We start from the raw sequence: 22,098 nt of genomic DNA, 5'->3' as shown, positions 1-22,098 counted from the left end.
CGGAAAACTCCTTCACACTCCCCGGACCCATTACTCATCCTATTCTTCTACGATGGTTAGCTGGCCTAGTTCATCCTAGTAGCATGTTCCAGCATCTGATGATACAGTGTGGATTTCTGTTTCCTTGTCTATGGCCTGTCTTCCTCCACGAGAATGCAGGCTTTATGAGGGGAGGGGTTTTATTGTGCTCGCTGTGACATCCAACGCCTCAACAGAGTCTGGCCTGTACTAAGTGTTTAATAAACATATCTGCCAAATAAATGAACGGATATCCTCTACTGCACAACTGTCACTCATTTGATGCTCTGTTTTCCCACTTGGATGGTGAACATTCAAAACCAGGGACTAGGGGCTGGCTCCGTGGCTGAGTGGTTAAGTTCACGCGCTCCGCTGTGGCGGCCCAGGGTTCGGATCCTGGGTGCGGACATGGCACCGCTCGTCAGGCTACGTTGAGGCGGCGTCCCACATCCCACAACTAGAGGGACCTGCAACTAAGATATACGACTATGTACGGGGGGTTTGGGGAGATAAAGCAGAAAAAAAAAAAAAGGAGAAGATTGGCAACAGTTGTTAGCTTAGGTACCAATCTTTAAAAAAAAAAAAACAAAAAAAACAGGGACTAGGTTTTCCTGTTGCATCAGGAGATAATTGTCAATAACTGTTTGTTGAACTGTTGAATGAATGATTTGATAAAGGCAGGATGGCAGGAAGGAGGGAGCACCCAGAACAGGACCGAGGGAGCACCCAGAACAGGACCATTTACATTTGCTTTTGCAGTGGAAGCCTCTGGTTAAGGGGTATTCCATACAGAACCTGGCTTCTCTGGTCTCTGTGTTGTGGGGGCAGCCGGGCCGGCCTCCCCCTGTGAGGCAGCCCCCAGCTAGGTCTGTGGCCCCCAGAGAGTTCCCTGGGAGCAGTTTGAAAACCCCTGGTCTGGTCTGAACTCCCAGCTGCACAACTGAGAGAGCTGGGGCCCGGGAGGAGGGGCGAGGGTTCGGAGGCCCTGCCGTCTGTGGCTGCCGTGACAGGAGGAGGCGACCCCCTCCCACTGACCTCCCTGGCGCTCCCTTGTGTGGTCGGCTGTGCTTTCTGCAGACGCTGCTCGAGTCTCAGTTCTGCTCTGAGCCACACCGCATCCCTGAGGAATCTCTCCAGCTCTCTGCTTCCTCTTTGGAGAGCTCCGCCCGCAAGCCAGCCAGCCACGCAGGCATGGGCTTCGAGCCTAAAGCCAAAAGTCCCAGCCCGGCCGGAGAAGGCGGGAGGCCGCCTGCGACTGAGGCCTGGCTTCTCTGAGCTCACCTGTGACCCAGGACGCCCTGCAGAGGCAGGAGAAGGCGGCGGGTCGGCACGGGACCTGGATCCGAGTCCCAGGTCCGCCACTGACCCGCTCAGGTGTGACCCTGGCGTGCTGCGCGTGGCCTCGCTGAGCCTCAGTTTCCTCGTGTAATGGGGAGAACCACAGCGTCCACACCTCGTGGGGTGGTTGTGAGGTTCAATGACAGGACAGATGGAAAGTGGTTAGCATGGCGCCTGCTGGGTTACTGGCACGTGAGGAATGTCAGACGTGGTTGTTATGAGTGACAGGAGGGTAACAGGTCTTGCAATCCTCAGAACGTAACACCTTAAAGGGCCCGAACCCCATTTCTATTGTGGGTGTGAAGCAAGCCTGTGCTTCACTTCTTCAGAGCGACGACGTTAGAGATGACGAGGGTTATCTGTTACAGTAGCAAGCGTTTCTCTAACTGATTACCTATTGACCTACCTATTTATATCTACTTCAAAAAGACGGGAAAGAAATCCACCAAGATACCAAACATTTTTTCAACAATAAACATTAGCGACTTTTGTCATCAGAAATCAGTTTAGACTTTTTTAATGTAGATTTTTTCTTTTTGAGGAAGATTGGCCCTGAGCTAACATCTGTTGCCAATCTTCCTCCTTGTTTTTTTTTTTCCTCCCCAAAGCCCCAGTGCAGAGTTGTATGTTCTAATTGTAGGTCAGTCTAGCTCCTCTATGTGGGATGCCGTCACAGCGTGGCCTGATGAGCGGTGCCATGTCTGCGCTCAGGATCTAAACCGGCGAACCCCGGGCCCCAAAGCGGAGCGTGCAGGAACTCAGCCATGGGGCCGGCCCCTAACATAGATGTTTAAAACCCACAGCCTCTCCTCCCTCTCTGTCCTCTCCACCTCCAGGCAATGTCACAGGCCTGGCACTCTGTGCCCCTGGGGTTTCCATCCAATTCGCTCCTCCCATCCAACCCGCAGCCTCTGCCTCCGTCTGAACCAACGGGAGAGTCCTAGCTGACGGAGTGGTCTCGGCCAGGGAGGTGGCTGGCGAGGGGCCTGAGGGACTCCAGGACTCTGGGGCCACCCTGTTGGCCACCACATCCAATCACCTGGCTGTTGGGCACCCTGACCCCCAGGGCCAGGAGCCAGGTTCCATTTCCTGAAGCGCAGTATCGGGGTTTTTACACAGACCACCGAAGGAACAGAAAAAGCTGCCTGTTGCCTTCACCGCCCTCTTGGATGTTTCCCACTCTTTATCTATGTTAAAAGAAGCTTCTTCATGTTCTTTTAGAAAGAACCCACATTCGCTCCTCCCTCCCACCCCCTCCCATCTCAAGGACGAGTTCTTGGGCTCGAACCTATTTCTCCCCAGCAGCAGGGCAGCCCTGAATGTCTGGTCTCAGATGTTGAAGAGGTGGGAATAAGCTGTTTGTCAAAGTAACAAGGAGCGATGATTCTAGAAGCTCTGACTGCTCTCACCAAGCCTCACGCAGAACCCAGTCTGCTCCTGGCTGCAGGATGGGGGCCAAGTTGATCTCCAGCCATTTGTCCCCGTGAGCTGCCCCCCACCCCGCCCTGCCTGACAGAGGCCCCTAAACCTGCTGCACAGGAAGAAGCACTTGATGGGGATTCAGGAGCCTTGGGGGCTGTTCCCAGGCTGGCGCTCGGGACAGCGATAAAAGCGCAGACTCTGGAGTGAGAACATTCTAGGTTTGAAGGCTGGCTCATCGGTATCAAGGTCACAAGTAGCAACTACCTTTCTGGATAAGATGGCCAGTTAACTCAGGCCTTTTCCCACTGCTCCAGCAGGTCCTGGCGGCAGCAGGCCTTACGTATCCTTGTCTCAGTGGGCCACGCGGGTACCACCAGTCACTATCGCCAGCAATGGGTGGAGCTTCCTTCCCGGAGAGGAGGGGGCTGGGGCAGGTGGGTGGGAGGGAAGGGTCAGTGGTGGTGGCAGGCAGGACCCAGGCTGGAGTTCTGCCCTCTGTGGGGTCACCAACAGCTCCCAGGGCTTCCATGCGTGGCCTCTGGTCTGCGGACCACACTTTGAGTAGCAAGCCGCTGGAAGCATCCGGCAGGAGGGAGGTGTGGGCTGAATGCCCGGGGCGGAGGGCCTGGTCCTCAGATGCTGAACGTCAAAGTCAGAAGAGAATTTAGGAGCCAGTCTGGCTGAAAAGGCATAAGCTCCATCTAATCAGGAGGAAGCATCTGGCAAACACAAAATGAGGAACTTCTGTTAAAAAGAAAAAAAAAGGTGGGGGGTGGGGAGGCAAACCTGTATTCCCTAAAAATACCAGGGTCATAAAAGACAAAGAAAGGCTGTGGGAATGTTCCAGATTAAACACAACCCCTGCCCCTTGATGGATCCCGAACTGGAGGAGGAAACACTAGAAAGGACCTTATAAGGTCAAGCGACCACCTGGAGGATGGATGGCGGGTGAGATAAAAATATTGTCAGAGAAAGCAACTGGGATAAGAGATGAATAAGCCACCGAGGGGAGGTGGATGTGCCCATGGTGATGCACTATTTCTAGTCTTGAAGTTCTTGAAGTCTGCAATTATTTCCAAATGACAGGTTTTAAAAAGCCCCTCAAATTTAGCAGCAGAACTGTTCATTTCAAACAGAATCCCACATGGAACCCTGCGTGTACACCAGGGACCAGCAGGTTGTCCGGTGGAGCCAGCATGGGGCCCAGCCTGCCCCGTGTCCCTCTAGGGGCCCGGCAGTGCCTCCTGGAGCCCAGCCTGGAGACCACGGAGGGGTTCAGCTTCTGTGTTTGGGGACCGCGGTGCAGAGGTAGCCATGTCTGCCTCCGGACATCTCCTGGACACCCGCACACGTATTGGGTCGCATCTGATCCTCGCGACAGCCCTGAGAGAGGCATTCCCAGCCCCGTTTCATCAGTGGGAAGATCGGGGCCCTGGAAGATCAGTAACTTCTCAGGGTCCGCTCCACCCTAGTGTTTCTGTGTGCTCGCCCGCCCCCTGCACCGAAGCTGGGTTCAAACCAGGTCCACGAATTAACCCCAAAGCCCGTGCTCTTCCCAGCCAAGCCTGCTTCCTCCCAGGTGAACAAGCCAAGGCTCCAAGTCGGGCAGCTGCGGTCTGCTAAGGGCAGAGGTGAGACTGGGAGCCACTGAACTCAGAGTCCAGTGCTCACCCAGCAACGGGGAGAACACGCTGTCCGTTCCCTGATGAGAAACCCGCCTGTTCCTGGCAGGGATTCTTCACTGGGAACCCTGACTCCGGGCTGGATTTCTGGGCTCAGAGTCTCTGCCGGGCGCTGGCTTCGGAATCAGCGGAGATTCCAGCCTCCCATCTGCTGGCGACAGGGAAACCATGAGCACCGCTCCCGCTCCGTTCTTTCCCAGGCTGCCCCCGGCACGCCCTCTCTAGCAACTGCCTCTCTTTCCTTTCCTTCTCCCTCACAATGAGCCATTGCCTCCCCTGTTTCCTGCTGTCTGCTAAGTTCTTAGTAAGCAAATTCATCGTCAGCAAAAATCACTGTTTGAAGTCACTGCCTGGAGAGGGGGCGTTTAAAAGAATTCCAGGAGCCCAAGGCTCTTAGTCAACCAGGACTCGCCGAGGATGGCACAGCCCTCTGAGGCCCAAGGCCGTCTTGTGACAACGACTCCGGGTCCGCGCTCACCCTGAGCACCGGCACGACCCAGGGAGACACAAGTCCCCACATCAGAGGTTCAGACGGGGTCAGATGGGGAGGTAACTGTCCTGACAGAGCCCTGGCCTCTGGGATAGATGCAAATTGCAGCCTCAGCTGAATCTCACAACAGCCCTGCAAGGGGGTCTGGTTGTGCCCATTTAACACAGGGGGAAACTGAGGCTCAGACACCTAAGTGGCCTGAAGACAGCCACACAGCTGGGAAGGAAAGCCAGACCTGCCTCTTCCATGTTCCTCCAACGGCGCAGGCCGGCCTGCCTGGCCTCCCTGAGGCTGCTCCCAGCCTGGTCCTGACGGTCTCTGCCTCCCTTCCGGCAGCTTTCCCCCCCACACCAGGCAGGACCCCCCGCCCGCCTCAATCCCCGGCTGCTGCAGCTCTGAGGCTGCCTCGCTCTGAGAAGGTTCCTGGCTTGTCCCCGGCAGCCCTTTGCCACGCCACGAGGGATCTCCAGCTTCACGTCGCTGCTGCGAGGCAAGCCGGCCACTCTCCCGGGATCCACACCGCGGGCTGACTGTGTCCAACTCTGAGGGCTCCACGTCCTGCGGGCTGTGCGCCGACCCACCGTGCTCCCCTGGGGACCCTCAGGAGGTTCCCATTGGTGGAGCCACGTGCTGGCCGTTCTGGGGCCCGGACGGCACAGGTCACCCAGCCTCTGACTCTCACACTCACCCCACGAAACCCTCCACTTAACGTCTCATCTCCACGACAGCACCCTCTCTTCCAATAACCTTCCCAACGTGACGATAACGTGTCCCGTGTGGTTCTGACTCGGCGTGGGGATCTGCTCACGGGGATCAATATTCATCCTAACCAAGGGCTGTAGGACACAAGTCACTTTAATCCAAAAGAGGGAGCCCGACCTGGAGTTGTGGCCTGTTCCAGGCCTGTGAGGGGACAGCGACCTTGCACCGTCCCCCAGTCACACACTGACCACTACTTTCTGTTGGCCCATGGCCATACTGGCCCACACTTCCACAAAGAGACGCAGAGAATTCCTCCCCTAAAGCAGCCACCATTGGCTGAGACTGCGAGGTGCTGTGCGTTGAGGGGGACATGTTTTTCTCTAATATTCACAACAAGGGATCGAGTGTGGCTTCTGTACCATGAGAGGTCTTGCTTTTCCCTCTTTGTAAAGCAGCTTCTTCAAGTGAAGAAGCTGGGCCTCAAGGGGTTAAGTAAATCCTTCAAGGTCACACAGGTACTAAGTGACAGACAAGGAGTTTCAACCCAGGTCTATGTGGCTACTGAGGTAACAATCCTTCCAGTCTCCATTACCATGACCGTCATGTACAGTTACAGAGGTTGCTCACTGCACAAGAGTGGCCAGCTGAAGGAGCGGCGGATGAAACGCAGCCAGCGTTCTGTTCACTAAGGTCTGTGCCATGGTGCAGGATGGCTGCTCTTGTCTGCTTGGAGGAATGCTGTGGTAAATGGATTATAAATGGTCCGCATGATGCCCTTCCCTATGTCTGTGCTCATTGCAACGTGACTTTGAGGCTCTTCCGATCAAGAAGGGAAGTCTAGCTCCCCATCCCTCGAATCTGGCCTGGTCTTGTGACTAAACAAGCCAGTGATGTATGTCACAGTGGCTTTGTGCCAGTTCGAACCCAGGCCCTGAGTGGCCCTGCAGGCTGCACATACCCTCTCGGGCCCCAATGATGCCACAGGCAGGAGCGTGGGGTCACCTGCCGGAGAATGAGACACATATGGCCCAGTCACCCCCACTGCAGACCAGTCAGCTGCCAGTCAACCGCCCAGCACGTGGCAAGGCCATCCCAGACCAGCCAGCCTGCACATGCCCCCTCTGACCACAGGCTCCGAGCCGGTTCGGCCACGTGCAGGCCTGACTGGGCAGCCCAGCGTGACTGCCGGGGAGCAATTGTGACCACCCGTGGAGTTAGGCAGCTGTGAGGGGCTGAGCGCGTCCCTCTGTGGTCACAGGTTGACACCCTCGCCCTCAGTGCCTCGGAAGGTGACTGCATTTGGAAATGGGGTCATCGCAGATGTAACTAGATAAGATGAGGTCAGACTGGAGCGGGGTGGCCCCTAATCTGATATGACTGGTGTCCTTATAAACAGGGGACACCTGGACCCAGACACACCACCAGAAGCTGGGAGAGGGGCCTGCAAGCCGTTCTTCGGCGAGCGTTCGAGGGAGCATGGCCCTGCTGGCCCTGTGGTCTCCAGCTTCTGGTCCCCAGAACCGTGAGACACATTCCGCTTAAGCTGCCCAGTCTGTGTACTTTGTCACAGCACCCTAGGACACAGTGCTTTTTCCTGATTCGCACAAAGGCGCAGTCTGGGGGGGCTTCCTCGCCCGAACACGGCCAATCGCAGCCCCCATGCTGGTCCCCAGGGACCCCTGAGAGGTGCCGGGAACCCCACTCCCACCTCGCCTGGTCCTGCCCCACAGGCCTCTGAATCAGTGCTTCCAAGAGCTCTGGCGTCCTGGGTAGGAGGGGTCACAGACCCCATGGCCCCGCCCCGCCCCGCCCCGCAGCTCCCTACCTGGGTTGCCAGTGGCCATGGAGTCGTAGATGAGCTTACAGGTCTTCAGCAGGATGGAGATCTTCTTCTCAGGCGAGTAGGCCTTGTGCATGCTGGCGAACTTCTGCAGGATCTTCTCCATGGTGGGCACCTCGGGCACGCTGGTGGTCACGCCCAGGTCGGTGGTGGTGGTGGCCAGGATCACCAGCTGGTTCTCCTTGAGCTGCTGCAGCGAGCCGTCCTTGCTGTGGATCTCGTGCAGGCACGAGTTGATGGCCTCCTTCAGGGGCTTCAAGACACACTTGCACAGGGCCGACTCCACAATCGCTTCTGCAGGTGGGCAAGGGCGGGGGCGAGGGGTGAGGAAACGAGCGGCAAGGAGGCTGCCCCCAGGCCTTGCTGCCCAACAGTGTGGCCATCCCCATCCCCTGGTCCCCAGGAGGACACACTCACAGCCCCGGCAGTTACAGTCCGTAGTTACGACACATGAGACACTGTAGCATATTCACAGTGCAAAGATCCTGCAAAGAAGACACAGGCGCAGAAGCCCTCCAGGACTGACACATTGTATCCCACTGCTTTTCACAGGGCCTGGCACAGAGGAAACTCTCAGAGGGCCACCTGACAGTATGCAACTTCAAAGGGCACTATTCACATTGGAGTTGTGCAGTGTACAACCTGAGCACCTGTACACGGAGGGCCTGGGTACCCAGTGAATGTTTGATGGAATTATTCTTGATGTCTCTCTTTCAATTCCTAAATCCACTTGACCCTATTCTCAAGAATACAGTAAATCAGAACCTGACTTCTCACCCTTCCAGGCTACCACCTTGCCCTAGGCTGCCATCATCTCTTGCCTGAGGTATGTTAGTTGCTGCTTGCCTTGGCCCCGTATAGTCCATTCTCGGCACAGCCAGTGTAATCCTCTTGTGGCGTGTCTGATCGTGACATTCCTCAGCTCAGAACCTTTCTGTGGCTCCCATCTCATGCACAGTAGAAGCCAGAGACTTCCCTGTGGCCACAAGGCCCTCCATGACCTGGTCCTACAGCCTCTCACTCATCATCTCGCTTGCTTCCTCATACTCATGCTGCTCCAGCCAGCTGGCCTCCTTGATGCTCCGCCAACCCGCCAGGCCTGCTCCTGCCGCAGGGCCTTTGCACCTGTTACTCCCTTTGCCTGGAGAAGTCACTCTACAGCTGTGCACACGGCTGATTCCTTCACTGTCCACATGTCATCTTATCCAAGAGGCATCTTGATCATCTAGCGGAAAGGGAGTCGGTCAGCTCTGATCTCGCAGCAACTCTGCAGCATACCCACCATTACCCGCCTTCTACAGACGGACCAACTGAGGCTCTGACGGCGTGGATCACACAGCCAGCTGTGGGCTGAACAAGGATTTGGACCCATGTCTACCTGACACCACGGCCATGCTTAGAGAGACAGCAGGGAATTATTCTCAGGAAGTCTTTTTGGCATGACACCATCCCCAGGAGGAGGGTTTCGGCCACCGGCCCAGCTCGGGGAGCTCCCAAATCCTGCCCCCGTCGGGGGACACTGAGCTGCCAGTCCCCGGGGGTGGGGAGGGGCTCAGGCCCCGTGGCTGAGTCTCAGCTGAGGCCCCAGTAACCTTTCCCTGTGGCCACGCAGGCCTGGCACTGGCCCGCGGCTGGGTTTGGGGCCGGGCCTGGCGGTCCTGGGTCCTCATCCTGCCACCTCCTTCTTCCCCGCTGCTTCTCCAGCCTCTTCGGCAGGGGACCACGTGACTGCCTTGCTCCCCTCGCCCCACTCCTGCCCACCCTCCCAGGCCCGCCCCCCGACCCCACTGCCCTCAGAGTCCCTGCAGTGGAGGCGCGGTGACCTGGAGGCAGGGACCGTGTGGTCAGCTCCCGCAATGCCCCAGCTCCGGGGTGACCCTGGCCCAGCCCTCTCCCCTTCCTGGGCCTGTTTCCTCCCGTGCAGCCCCTGCCCTCCAGGGTCCCGGCCCCTCCGAGAGCCGCTAGACCCGCTGCAGAGACTCACTGGCCCTCAGTAGCCACACGTGTCTGCACCTCTTTGGGCCTCTCACTGCTCCCGGGACTTGTCTCCCCGACAAAACCGGGGGCATCCTGAGAGCAGGTCCTGCCCAGCCTCCTACGGGCTTGAGCATCTCCCACCGGGAGAACCAGGCGCACGGCCCAGCTGCCCAGCGGTTAGCTCGTGGAGAAGGCGGATTGCCTGCCCTTAGCCCTCCCTCCCGCGCGCTCCCCGCCCTGCCCGGGACTGACCCAGCTCCTCCTCCGAGTGCAGGACGGGGTCCACCAGGGCCTTGAGCTCGGTGCTCTGCAGCAGGTAGCTCTTGAGCTGGGTCATCATGGTGCGGATCTCCTGCAGCATCTCGGTGCTGGAGGTCTGGCGCGCCATCATCTCCAGGCTGTACACGTGGTAGTCCTGCACCAGGTTGCCGAAGTATGAGGCCTTGTCCTGGGCCAGCTCCACCACCCTCTTGTAGAGCTTGCGGTTGGTGGAGAGGAAGGCGTGGAAGACGTTGCTGAAGCTCGCGAAGCTCAGGCGGTGGCGGGCCTTGCCCAGGATCATCGACGACTTCTTCTTCAGGCTGGGGCTGCTGAACTGCTCCAGCTCCTCCTCTGTGCTGCTGGTCGAGTAGGAGTCCTGGTCAGTGGCCGAGGTCGACATTCCCAAACTGTCCGAGAGGGAGGCCAGGGAGCCCTTGAACTCGGGCGTGCTCTGGGGTCGGGCGGGGGCCCGGCCGTGTGGCCTCTGAGCCCCGGCTTGGGAGGCAGGGCCATGGCCCTCCCTGGGGGGCCCCGATGTGGCTTTCTCAGGCGCCGTCTCCTCCGTGGGGAGCTCGGCTCTCTCTGAGGGACTGGAGAGGGCTGAGGCCAGCTGCCGGGACACCCGTTTCTTCCTGGGGGGCGGGACTGGGGGCTGCCGGATCTTCGTCGGCAGCTCTGGCAGGCTGCCCGGCTCGCTGGCCGCTGCTTCCTGGCCTTGCCCCGTGGTCCTCGGAGGCCTGTCCTCAGGACTGTCTGAGGTCCCTTGGGGGGGCAGGCTGAGCTGAGACGTCCTGGAAAGACCTAGCTGGTCGCCCTCTGCCGCCATCCCCACGTCCTGGTCCTGCAGGGAGGTCTTCTCAGGGATGCGGCGTCTGGGGGGAGCAGCTGGGAGGCTCTTCTTCACCGGCAGTGGAGGGCTGGGGGCCTGCTGCAAGGGGATGGGGGCTGTGCCTGGCTTCATCTCTTCCTCCCTGAGGGAGCCGAGGCCCGTGGAGGGGCGTGGGAGCCTCTCGCAGGCTGTCATGGGTGGCTGGCTGGGATGGTCTGGGGGGCCTGGGGCCTGGGGTGTGAGGTGAGGGGCGGATGCTGGGGGTGTGGGAGGAAGGGCCTCTGAAGGTGGGGGAGCAGCCGCCACTGGGAGAGAACTGGGTAAAGGACAGGCCTGAGCAGGAGCTGGGGGCGCAGGAGGCCGGGCCGGGCCAGGGGGAGGTAGAGGGGGCGTTGGGGGAGGGGGCGCTGGGCGGCGAGGGGCCCACCTGGCGGTGGGTGAGGTAGCATCAGAGGTGGGAGGTGAGGGGTGCGAGGGACAGCTTCCAGGGGGCGGCTGGTCGGCGGGCGGGGCACTGCCGCAGTCTTCGATGAAGATGGGGCTCACGAACCACAGGCGGTCGTTTCCTGCGGACAGCTTGATCTCGCACGCACAGTTTTCGCGATGGGAGGCCGACCGGAGGCTGGAGGCGGGGGGCGCTCCGGGCGCCGGGTCTCTTGAGGGCTTCCCTGGGCTCCCCCCTTCTCGTGAGGGGTTCAGCGAGGAGCCCCAGAAGCCTGTGGAGAAAGAGGGGCAGAGGCAGTCAGCCCCGGGCTCGGGGTGGGGGGTGCTGGTGGCAGAGCTGGATGGGGGGCCTGGCCGGTGCTCACTCTGCTGGGCCCAGGAGGGTTGTTTTTCCCTCTCAGGCTGTTTTAAACCCAGCCCACCACTTCCTGCCTCGAGAGGGGAAGCCCCAGGCCAACCTCCGTGGCAGTGCTGGGGTGGGGCGGGGACGGCGGGCCTGGCACCCTCGGCTTCAGTTCTGTCCCCTGGCATGTGAGAGCCCACATGGAGCACCCATGACGCCAAGTGCAGGCACGTGTGGCAATGGAGGGACCGAAGGCCCCGAGTGCCCGCAGCTGACATGCTGGGTGCTCTGGGCTAGGCCACCCGACCTCTCTAGGCCTCAGTCTAGTCATCTCTAGAATGGGGTCCCGACAGGAAAAATGCTTCGGGCCTGTCTCGGCCACCACAGTGGCTGGATGCAGGAAGGAAGAACCTATGGATTGTGGCCCGTGAGCTCAGACCTGACCCTCCGGGTGGGGAACCCCTGGCCACTGCAAAATGATTCTGCCTCTGGTCAAGCTCCATGTTGAAACAGGAAGCCGCCCCAGGCCCAGCGGGTGTGTGCTGGGGGGGTGGCTCAGAAACGGGGACTCCTGCACTGCCGAGCTAAGTCTCAGCACAGGTCTTTCTACCGACCCAGGCCTCGCGGACTCGGCCCGTGGCCGCCGCGCCCCCAGCAGGCCCATCCCCATCCAGGCACCGCAGGTCACGCCAGGCTTGTTCTGGGTAAGGGGCATGGACATCCAAACTAAAGGACACGGGGGGCTGAGCAGCTCAGGAGTTCTGGACCTCTGGGTACCTAGCCCTACGGGGAAGCTGACGGAAGCTCAGGACCCTCCACAAAGGGCACCACATTTTGAGAACAATGTCAGTTGGCTGGCAGGCCACGCTGAGCTCGCTCCAGCAGCTCGTCCAGGAGAGGAACATGGAGCCCATGGCGACTTCACCCTGTTAATTTGGGGCTCAATAGCGCAGGATTCCTTGTTGTGGGGGGGCCAGGCCTCCAGCCTCTCACCAGGAGCTCCTCACTTCTGAGAGGGACCCATCCGGAAGAAAACCACCAAAAATCACATCGCAGACAGAAACAGGAGCAGGCCCGCACTGAGTCCTGCTATGGGCTGCTTGCTCTACGTGGGTCAGCTCACTGACCCCTGACCCCCTCTGGTGTATGTCCTAACACTGTCCCTGTGTCACAGATGAAGAAGAGCTGGGGAGGTTAGAGAACTTGCCCAAGGTCACAGGCTGGCACTGAAGGAGCTGGACTGGCACCAGCTCAGGCTGGATCTCCAGCCTGCATGCTCAGCGGCCGTGTTGTGCCTTCCTTCGTAGGAAATTGCGACACTTCCCATCTCGGTTGCTCTCCTGGCGTAGGTGGGGGGCAGGGTGGTGTGCAGCCCAGAACTGGGGATGTGCTAAGACAACAGACTCTTGACACTGCAAGAAAGGGGCTGGCACAAGATGGCCGAGGGCCACGTGTGCACCGCCTGCCCCGAGGGATGGGCATGCTGGGCATGTGGGCGTTCGACACCTTGCTGGCCGGGGGGTCGCAAACCCAATCAAAGAGAGCAGGGTGTAACCCCAGGACGATGGGGCTGCTGAGAAACGACGGAAAGTGAGCCGTGTGCATGCCCTCTGCGGTGGGGCCATGACTGGGGAGGAAAGCCAGGTCATGGTTCGGCCCTGTCCTCAGCAGAGACCCGGGTCTGCAGCCTGAGTGCTGTGGCCAGTTGTCCCCACAACAATGAGGATGACAAATTGCCCGGTGACTCTGCAATGTGTAGCTCTGTGCACAGCACAGCCACTAGCTGAGGACACGGCGGGCCAGGCGGGAGGGGGAGTCTCCAGGCTCCCATGACCCGGCAAGCTGTTCTTCGTGGCTGCCTGGGCCCTGGGCTTTCTTGGGCAGCCACTGACCCCTCCGTGACTGGTCCACTCTCTCTCTTTGCATCCGGCGCACAGATTTCTGGCCCCGGGAGCCAGCATTTGAAGCATGTGCCCCCTCTACAAAGGCCCAATAAACTTGTCTCCTTGGCAGTTTTCCTAGCAAGGAGCAGCAGGCAGCCAGTCTGACTCAAAGGGGAACTGGCAGCAGCCTCACGTGTGAGCTGAGGGTCCCAGCTCACCTCCTAGTTCCCATAAGCCCCTCCCTTTGGGTGAAGGTGGAGGTCGTGGGGCAGACGATATACAGAACTGCCCGCCCATGCCTGGACATGCCTCCCCTTATTGCTCCCCTAGATCATGGCCACAGCCTGTCTCCATCCCACCTCCCCGCAAGTCCATTCTCCTCTTGTGGCACTGTGCCGGGCCTGTCCTAGGCCCTTGGCTGCTATCTGCTCAGAATCACTTCCAGCTGTGGCATGTGGCCTTGCACATCTTCCCAGAGTCACCTACTGAGTCTTCAGCTCACTCTCTCTGCCTCTCACTTCTTCCTGAACACGCCATGGGCTGCCCCACCTTCAGGTCTTGGCTAATGCTGTTCCCTCTGCTTAGAATGCCTGTCCCACCCTTTCCACCAGGCAAACTCTCATTCATCCTTCAAGACTCAGGTCAAAGGTGGCTTGTTTGGAGGAGCTGTCCTGACACATCCAGGCCTCACTTACTCTCCTCTTGCTCCTCCGGCTCTGGGGCACGCTCTGACCGGAGTGGCCGTCCTTGGACCGCACTTCTCTGGTTTTGTCTTGCCCCGCTCCCCCCCCCCCCCCCAACTGGCTCTGAGCTTCCAGAGGAGGAGCTCACCCGAGCGGGTGAGAGTGGAGAGGCAGGGGTTCGGTGGGGTGGGACACAGCGAAGCTCAGTTTGATGGCAACGTGGGGATGACCTGAATCACGAGAGGATGTCTAAAGACAAGAGAATGAGGAGGAGGCAAAAAGGAGGGCCGAGGAACTCCACGAGCAGATGGACCACGAGCTGGACAGCCTGCCTCAGGAGCAGGGTGGGTCCATCACGTGCAGAAAGAGAGAACACATTTTCCATCGCTCGGATCTGGATTCTGGCGGGAGTGGAGCAGACCTGGGGTTCAGAGAAACGGGCCCCGGGCCTGGGTGACCAGGAACTGCTCCCCTGCCCACAAGACGGGCCTGGACGTTGCACCCAGGCAGGGCAGAGGCCTCCAAGCCAATGCCACTCTGAAGGGTGGGGGAAGCTGGGACCTGAGGGGCTGCAGCCTGGGGCCTGGGGACCTGTTAGGGAGTCACAGTGGCAGGGTAGGACTTTATGTTCAAGAAGAAGGAAGTAGGTAACTTTCCCTGCAGCCCACAAATGTCGAGGCCAGAGGAGAAGCGGAACGCTGTCATGCAATCCTAGTGGTTGGCACAGGTGTGGGCGCCTGTGCCCAGTGGCACCAGGCCAAGCCTTAGCTCAGCGGCCGGAGCTCCCCCAAGGGCCTGTGGCTTCAGGGCTCTGTGCTGCCCTCGGACTGAGGCAGATGTTTTGCTGGCCCTGCAGCCTCCTGTGCCCCGTCTGGGGACACCTCTTGCCAGGTGCCCACTCTGACAATCCTCAGAGGGCCTGGGCCTAGCCAGGGGCTGGGCTGTCAGTGCTGAGGGCAAAAGTGACAAAGGTTTCACACCTGGACTGCCCCTAGCTGGTGGCAGGACAGAGAGGGAAGAGTAAACGCAGCAAAGTATTCCAGGTGCCACGGAAACAGCTCGAGAGTCCAATAAACTCAGTGAATAAATATTTTTGGGGCACCCCAAAGATGGGTTGTGGCGCAGTCATTCTACCTCGAGTTTTCCATGAAATTTTAATAACTAGGAAAATTCTCATTATGTAACGTAGAGGAAAAGGCAAATTACACGCAAACTTGGAAGCGCCGTAGAACATATGCCTTTTCTGAACATAGTTTAAAAATATTAAACATCCATACGCTGCAAACACGTCTGAGAAGCTGTGCAAACCTCACCCTCATTTGCCATCGCTGTCTCTCGATTCTTCTGCACCCAGAATCTATTGCGTATCGTTAGTGCTGAATTGCTCCCTATGTTAGCTTTGTGGGCCCAGGATTGGACCTATATATTGCCTGCCCTTTCGAACGCTGGCTTTTCCAGGGCCAGATGTGGACTTTCTTATGTCAGCTCCCCAGCAAACGTTCTGGGCTGTCACATGGTGCTGAGCCTGCAAATCGAGAGCTCCATTTCAGTGACATCGTCCCTCTCTGCACGCACGGCTTGTGCAATGATTTGGATATTTATTACATTCCACTCATTTTGTCAAAAGTGAGTAGAATGCCAGAAAAATAGAAGTGCTGGCACCAGCGATAGGAAACACATATGCCTCAGAAACTCATTCCAGTAGCAAGATCATCAGGTGGAAGTGGGCTGAGTCAGAGCCTGGCGGGGGCAGACCGGGAGCAGGAACGAGGAGGGGGAGGGGAGGGGCCCGCAGTGCTGGAATGGCTGCTGCTGCCCACATAGCCTGTTGACCTTCCGCTGCATTTCTCGGAGATTCCCCACCGCCCCTTCCCTAAGTCCCCTTTCATCTATGCTGGCTTGAGGGGGTTTCAGTTCTTGGCCTCAAGAGTCCCTTGCCTAGAACAACGCGTGACCTGCTGGGCAAAATGCCCGTGCATCAGGCCCCTGGCATACGCTGGCCTTTGCATATTTATCACGACTGTGAAGGTGGGAGGCCCAAGCTGCACGTTCAGAGCCAAGGCCTCCGGCCTCCCGCAGGAGGCATCCTTTCAGCTCTGGGTCTCCATGCATTCTGAGGACGGATTGACAAGTTACCCTTTCCTTGGCTCCAGAGAAAAGCTATTCTGGTGAGCCCCGCTTTACACCCTCCAGCCCTTGGGGACACTGGGTCTGACCAGATCCCTCCGGTTCCTAAGCTGCGATGTACTCAGGTTTCATTTAAATCGCCTTCTCGATGAAGTGAGTGCTGACACAGTCTGAACTGCCGCTGGTTCCCAAGAGGAGCAGCTTGTCGCAGATACGCGTGCCCTAGGGCTTAGGGGCAGCCAGCCTCCTCCAGGTGCAAAGAACCTGCCTCAGAGGAAGCCTCCCAGACCGCCCCACACATCCTCTGCCCTACTGACTCGGCCTCAAATGGCAACGGACTGCTTGTTGCAAGGCGATGCGGTGTAGCCGAGGGCCGGTGGACGGGCTGCGCCGAGTCAGAGAGCCCTCAGGGCACATCCCGGCTTTGTTCTCTCCTGCCTGGGCACCCGGGACAAGTTTCTCAGCTGTGCCAAGACTTGATTTCCCATCTTTAAAATGGGGACACAAGGACTACACAAGACGGTGTCTATCGAGTGCCACCAGTGAGTGTCACCCACGCCGCTTTAGACCTCGGGGGGATGTCACTGGACTGTGCGAGTCACACCACTGTCATCTGTCCTACGTCCGAGCTCCCGGGAGGGTAAGAGCTCAACAGTTAAAATATCTGGGGCTGAAGTTCAGTGTTATCTCCAATATCAAGTGAAAACGCCTGGAAGTGTATTAACTGGGGAAATCAGACCTGGGAGAGTCCGGAGAAGGAGTTAGGGGTGGGTGCTGGAGCTGAACGGCCTGGGTTCAGATTCCAGCTCCGCCACGGACCATGTGACACCAGACGTGTTACCTGCCTCTTGTCCCTCAGTTTCCCCTGCTGTAACAAGCGGATTATAATAATAGAACCTTCTTTGCAGGGCTGTTGGCAGATGGGATGAGTCAGGACAGGTAAAGAGGTCAGAATGGGTCAGTGTTTATTCAGTGTGGACATCCCAGGGCCCCGACTCCTCCTACTCCCTGGCCTGTGACCATGAGCCGCCTCGTGGCATCTCGCATTGCTGTCCAGTAGCCTTTTGGGCGGGGGGACAGTGGCCTAGCCCGGGAGCCAGGGGCTGTGTTCTCTGATCCCTACGACCCGGTCCTGCCCTCTTGGTCCTCGCTTCTTCCGTTGACCGGCACCGGGGAATGGGCGCCACTGTGTGCTGGGCGTTGTGCTCAGGTGCATACAGTGCAGGGTCCCGCATGGGGTTTAGTCTTGATAAAGACTTACTGATTAACTGCTCTGGTCATAAATGGGAGCTGGTGGCCCCAGGTTACGAGGCTCTGGGCCTCTGCTCCAGATATGGGTCTCACAGAAGCTCCTGCAGCAGCTGCCAGAAACACATTCCCTGCTCCCCCTGTAAGAAACCCTCTGCTCCCGACACGGCAGACGGAGCCGCACGGCCTGGCTTCCCAGCGGCTCCAGACTTGTGAGCCTGGGCTTCCCAGGGGCCAGCACGAGGCCCTGGTCAGAGGTCAGCGCCCACTGACCTCGTCTTTGAGAGCGCTCAGCAAGGCCGACGCAGAAAAGCCGATGGACACGGGCTCGGCTCACTATCATGTGCAAGGGCAGGCACCAGAAACGCCCTTGTCTTTTCCTCTCTTCTTTCTTTTCCTCTCCCCTCGTCATCCCTCAAAAGGTCAGAGGGACAAGGGCAGGCTGGGTGTGCTCAGGGTCAGGTGGTTGGGCAGGGGGCAGGTCAAGGGGGCAGGGGCCACACCCCAGCCCCTGACCACACTCACGCTGCTTTTCCTTCCGACAAAGGTGGGGCTGGGGGCCAGGGCTGTGGGGGCAGCTGGTCCCCAACTCTGGCCACCGCTGAGAAGGGCCTTGACGTTGGGCTCAGCCTCTCCCAGAGCCAGGCACTAACAACAGGTCAGCCTGTGCTGGCCTTGGTGGCCCAGCTCCCTCAACCCCAACAAGGTCGTGCATCAGACCTCCTGGGAGCTTCAAACATCCACTTTGAAAAATGGCTTGAGAGGGCTCAGCAGCCTGAGGAGGGGGCAGGCAGTCCCGTGGGAGCTGGGACTCGGGATGCAGCATGGCCTCAGCCTGGGGGCCGTCTCTCTGCTCAGGTGGTTGGCAGGGCAGTCCTGTGGCCCCATTTCCTAAGGCCCCACCACCTCCCCTTGCCCTCCGAGGGACTCACCCAGGCCCAGGTTGGAGATGGTCTCGAGGTCTGTGAAGCTGCTGGCCTCAAGGACGGCCCGGGGCAGCCGCAGCGTGAAGGGCAGTAAATCTCTGTGGAGACACGAGGGGTCGAAGGTCAGGTGTGGGGAGAGAGCCGTGTGTCCATTCCCCGGGTCCTCACAGCCCCCAAACCCACAGGCAGGGAGAACGAAGCCCAGCTCGCCCCCAGCTGCTCCACGCAGACGGGCAGCTGCCCGGGGCCAAGGGCTGAGTCTGGGGCTGAGGGAGCATCCTGGCGGCCAGCACCAGGGACCCAGAGATGCAGGAGCTCCTCCTCAGGAGTGGGGGACCCGGCTTCTCCCCTGACTTTCTGGCTTCCTCTAAGGCGCTATTCTGGGTAAAGTGAGTGATCCACCCCTTCCTGCTCTCTGATCCTCACTGTTCCACACCGAGATGTGCCGTGAGCACACAGTCAGGCTTCCCCAGTGAGCACACAGTCAGACAGCCCCCAGTGAGTGCACAGTCAGGCTTCCCCAGTGAGCACACAGTCAGACTTCCCCCACTGAGTGCACAGACAGCCCCCAGTGAGCATAGTCAGATTTCCCCAGTGAGCACACAGTCAGACTTCCCCCATTGAGTGCATGGATAGCCCCCAGTGAGCACACAGTCAGACAGCCCAGAGAGCACACAGAGAGCTCCTAGTAAGCACACAATCAGGCTTCCCTGACAACATACAGTTAGCTCTATCTGCTGCCATTTTTTTTCCTTTTTTTGGCAAAGCAGATTGGCCCTGACCTAACATCTGTGCCCATCTTCCTCTATTTTGTATATGGGATGCTGCCACAGCATGGCTTGATGATCTGTGCATAGGTCTGCACCCGGGATCTGAACCTGCGAATCCTGGCCCGAAGTGGAGCATGTGAACTTAACCACTATGCCACCAGGCCGGCCCCATCTATTTGCTGCCTTTGATCTGAACGAGGCACTTTTTAGAGCTCTCTCCAGAGATTTCCAAGAAGGGACTCAGGCACCCTCCTCCTTTATTGTACAGATGGGGAGACTGAGGCCCAGAGAGGGAAAGGAATATGTCCAGGCCACACAGCAGGTCGAGGGCAGAGTGTGCTGGGCCCCAGGCCTCCTGACTCCCAGCACAGGGCTGTTTCACAGGACCAGGGAGGGGAGTGTGGCATTGCCGCAGCCCCAGGATGGGCAGTCTCAGTCCAACATCTTGTCCTGGCATTGCAGGCCCATCACAGTCTGACGCTGACTCCCCTCTCCAGCCATGATTCCTCCTCTGTGAAAAGGGATAACGGCTTATGGAACCCACAAGAAGACCGAGAGGACCCCTGACAGCAGTTCTCATGACCCCAGCAGCTCCCATGAGGGCTGCTAACGACCATGCCACCCCACCTCGCTCTGGTGACTGCCTTCTCCCCAAACCCCGATTCCAGTCACTGGAACCCCATCGTCCGTGATGGCCCTTGGCCAGAGCCACCCTCCCTGGTCTTCACGGCCTCACTGTCCATACGCACCCTTCGTCCCCTCCCAGTTAACGCTGCGTGTGGGTCCTGGGAGCCCTGGGAGGTCCCCACGCCCCACGGTGCTCAGTGCACACCACAGGGTCTCGAAGGGTATTTGCTGAAAGGACCGTCCAGACCGACCCTCGTCAGTCTGCTGCTCAGGAGGCTGCAGTGGTAGCTGCAGGTTACGCCCCAGCCTGAACCCCAGCCGGGCCCTGGCTCTGCCCCTCCAGCTTGCTCCCCTTCTGCCCACCACAGATCTTCCCGTCACACTCCAGGCCTCCTCGCTGCCTCCCGAAAGGTCATGCTCATTTTCCTGCAGTCGACGTGCCTCGCTCACTCCCCGCTCTGAGCCTTGCGTAGAGGGGACGTCCCCGTGGTCCCCTCCACCTACATCTGCTGAGAGTTCACGTGTCCTTCAGGGCTGCACCACGGACCTTCTCCTTCTCCGGGACCCAGTGTCCTTCAAGGATTTCACCCATCTCTGCTCCCTATGCACCCAGTTCAGCACTTCACCCAGGGGCCGCCTCTGCCCACGCGAGGAAAAGTCCACAGGACAGGGCTGTTCGCTGAGCAAATATTATATGCCGGGTACTGGGCTGGGACCTTAGCACGTGATATTATTATTATTATATCACGACAACCCTACGGCAGGCATTAATATCTTTATATTACTTAATTCTGGATCCGAATCCCCTGGGGGAGCTGCTAAAAATGCAGATTCCCAGGTCCAGGCCCAGGGGCTGTCAGTTTGCATCTGGGGGTGGGCCAGGAATCCACCTTTTTAAACAGCTCCCAAGGGGACCCTGATGGACACAGCCTTGGGTGGGGGCCATGGCCCCCAAACAAGGGCTGTCGATAGAAACGAAGATTAAGCACCTCTCCAGAACGTCCATATATATTTCCTTATCAACTGTTAAGTCCCTTAAAAAGTATTCACAAAAATAGAAATTTTAAGAATGGGATTTTTAGAATAACTGTTCTGTTATTTTCCCCCACACTCTGGTGGGTCCATTTATCCACTTGCTGGGGTGCAAACGCCACCCCCCAGCCTATAGCCCTCTGCTCTAGCCAGAGTTTCTCAAACTTTGTTGACCACGACTGCCAGTAAGAAACATATGTGGCATCGCGATTCAGTGTGTATACACACACACAAACTCACACATAGCTGAAACACGAGTTTAGCACAACAAGACTTATTCTAACTCCATGAGACACTTCCTGACGTTTTCTCATCTAGTCTAATTTTTCATTTAAAAAGACCCAGTCATGATCCAAAACACTGATTTTATGACCTCCTCTGGGGTGCCTTCTAATGCCAACAGCCAATTCTCAAATTCTCAGGATGCCAATGGGGTGTTGCACAAGTCAATTCAATTCTGGCCCTAACTGTGTGGAGTCAGCGCAGACCCACAGGTTAAGGACTCAGTCCCACCAGACCGCCCCCACTTCAGGTGCCGGGTGCAAGTCCCAGGACACCTGTACTGGCCACTGGCTATAAATCAGGGGTCCCCATGACGCCACCCTCCTCAGGCTCGATAGTTTGCTAGAGCGGCTCACAGAGCTCAGAGAAACACTTACATTTACTGGTTTATCATAAAGGACACGACTCAGGAACAGCCAGAGGGAAGACATTCGGAGGGCAAGGTATGGGGGAGGGGCACGGAGCCTCCATGCGCCTCTGGATGCGCCACCCTCCCAGCACCGCCTGCATTCACGACTGGGAGGTCGGAGGGTGGGGCTGAAAGGTCTAGCCCTCTGCCCCACCCGTGTCACCTCTTAGCATAAAATCAGGTGTGAGTGGAAGGGGCTCATTACGAATAAAAAGAGACTCCCCCATGGCTCAGGAAATTCCAGCTTTCAGGAGCTCTGTGTCAGGAACCTGGACAAAGAGCAAATATATTTTTGTATCATACCACACCCCCAGTGGGCTGCGACCCATGGATTGGGAAACACCACACCCCATGTAGATTATCTCGTTAATTCTTTGGCACAGGCTGGTTCTCTCTTCCCCTGCTCGGCACCCTGCTCCCCATGTCCTGGAAAGTTCTGGGGTGATGTGGGAGTGCTTCCGGCGGGGAAGGCCCAGGCCTATGACAGTGATCTGAGTCCCCTCCACGCCCCCTGGCACCCTCAGCTCCATCTCCTCACAGATCCTGGGTGACTCTTGTGGCTTTGAAAGTCAACCACTGTAGAGGGAAAAGCATGATCTCATTTTGGTAAAAACATTTTTTAAGTGAGAGAGAGGCAGAAAGCCAGGGAAAACCAGCAAGAACTCTAGAATCGACAGACCCGGCTAGAACCGAGCAGGGCCACTCCTGGCTGGGGGACATTTCCATCTCCTGGTCTCACAGCAGGGGCACGGTGCCCTCTTATGG

At 58.3% G+C, this 22,098-nt stretch overlaps 1 protein-coding gene across 1 annotated transcript in view; it reads right to left on the bottom strand.

Annotated features, from left to right (window-relative positions):
• The window catches only part of RIN3 (Ras and Rab interactor 3), a 123,566-nt gene that overhangs the window by 20,340 nt on the left and 81,128 nt on the right, over positions 1 to 22,098 (bottom strand). Inside the window, exons 5-7 of the mRNA XM_046647534.1 lie at positions 18,220 to 18,311; positions 9,722 to 11,275; positions 7,478 to 7,786 (exon numbers count right to left, since the gene is read on the bottom strand). Of these exons, the coding sequence (XP_046503490.1) occupies positions 7,478 to 7,786; positions 9,722 to 11,275; positions 18,220 to 18,311 (1,955 nt within the window). The remainder of the gene's footprint in view (positions 1 to 7,477; positions 7,787 to 9,721; positions 11,276 to 18,219; positions 18,312 to 22,098) is intronic.

Source organism: Equus quagga, chromosome 20, assembly GCF_021613505.1.
Source record: "Equus quagga isolate Etosha38 chromosome 20, UCLA_HA_Equagga_1.0, whole genome shotgun sequence".
NCBI classification, from domain to species: domain Eukaryota; kingdom Metazoa; phylum Chordata; class Mammalia; order Perissodactyla; family Equidae; genus Equus; species Equus quagga.
The sequence above is the reverse complement of the archived record's forward strand: the minus strand, read 5'-3'. Positions and strand labels throughout refer to the sequence as shown.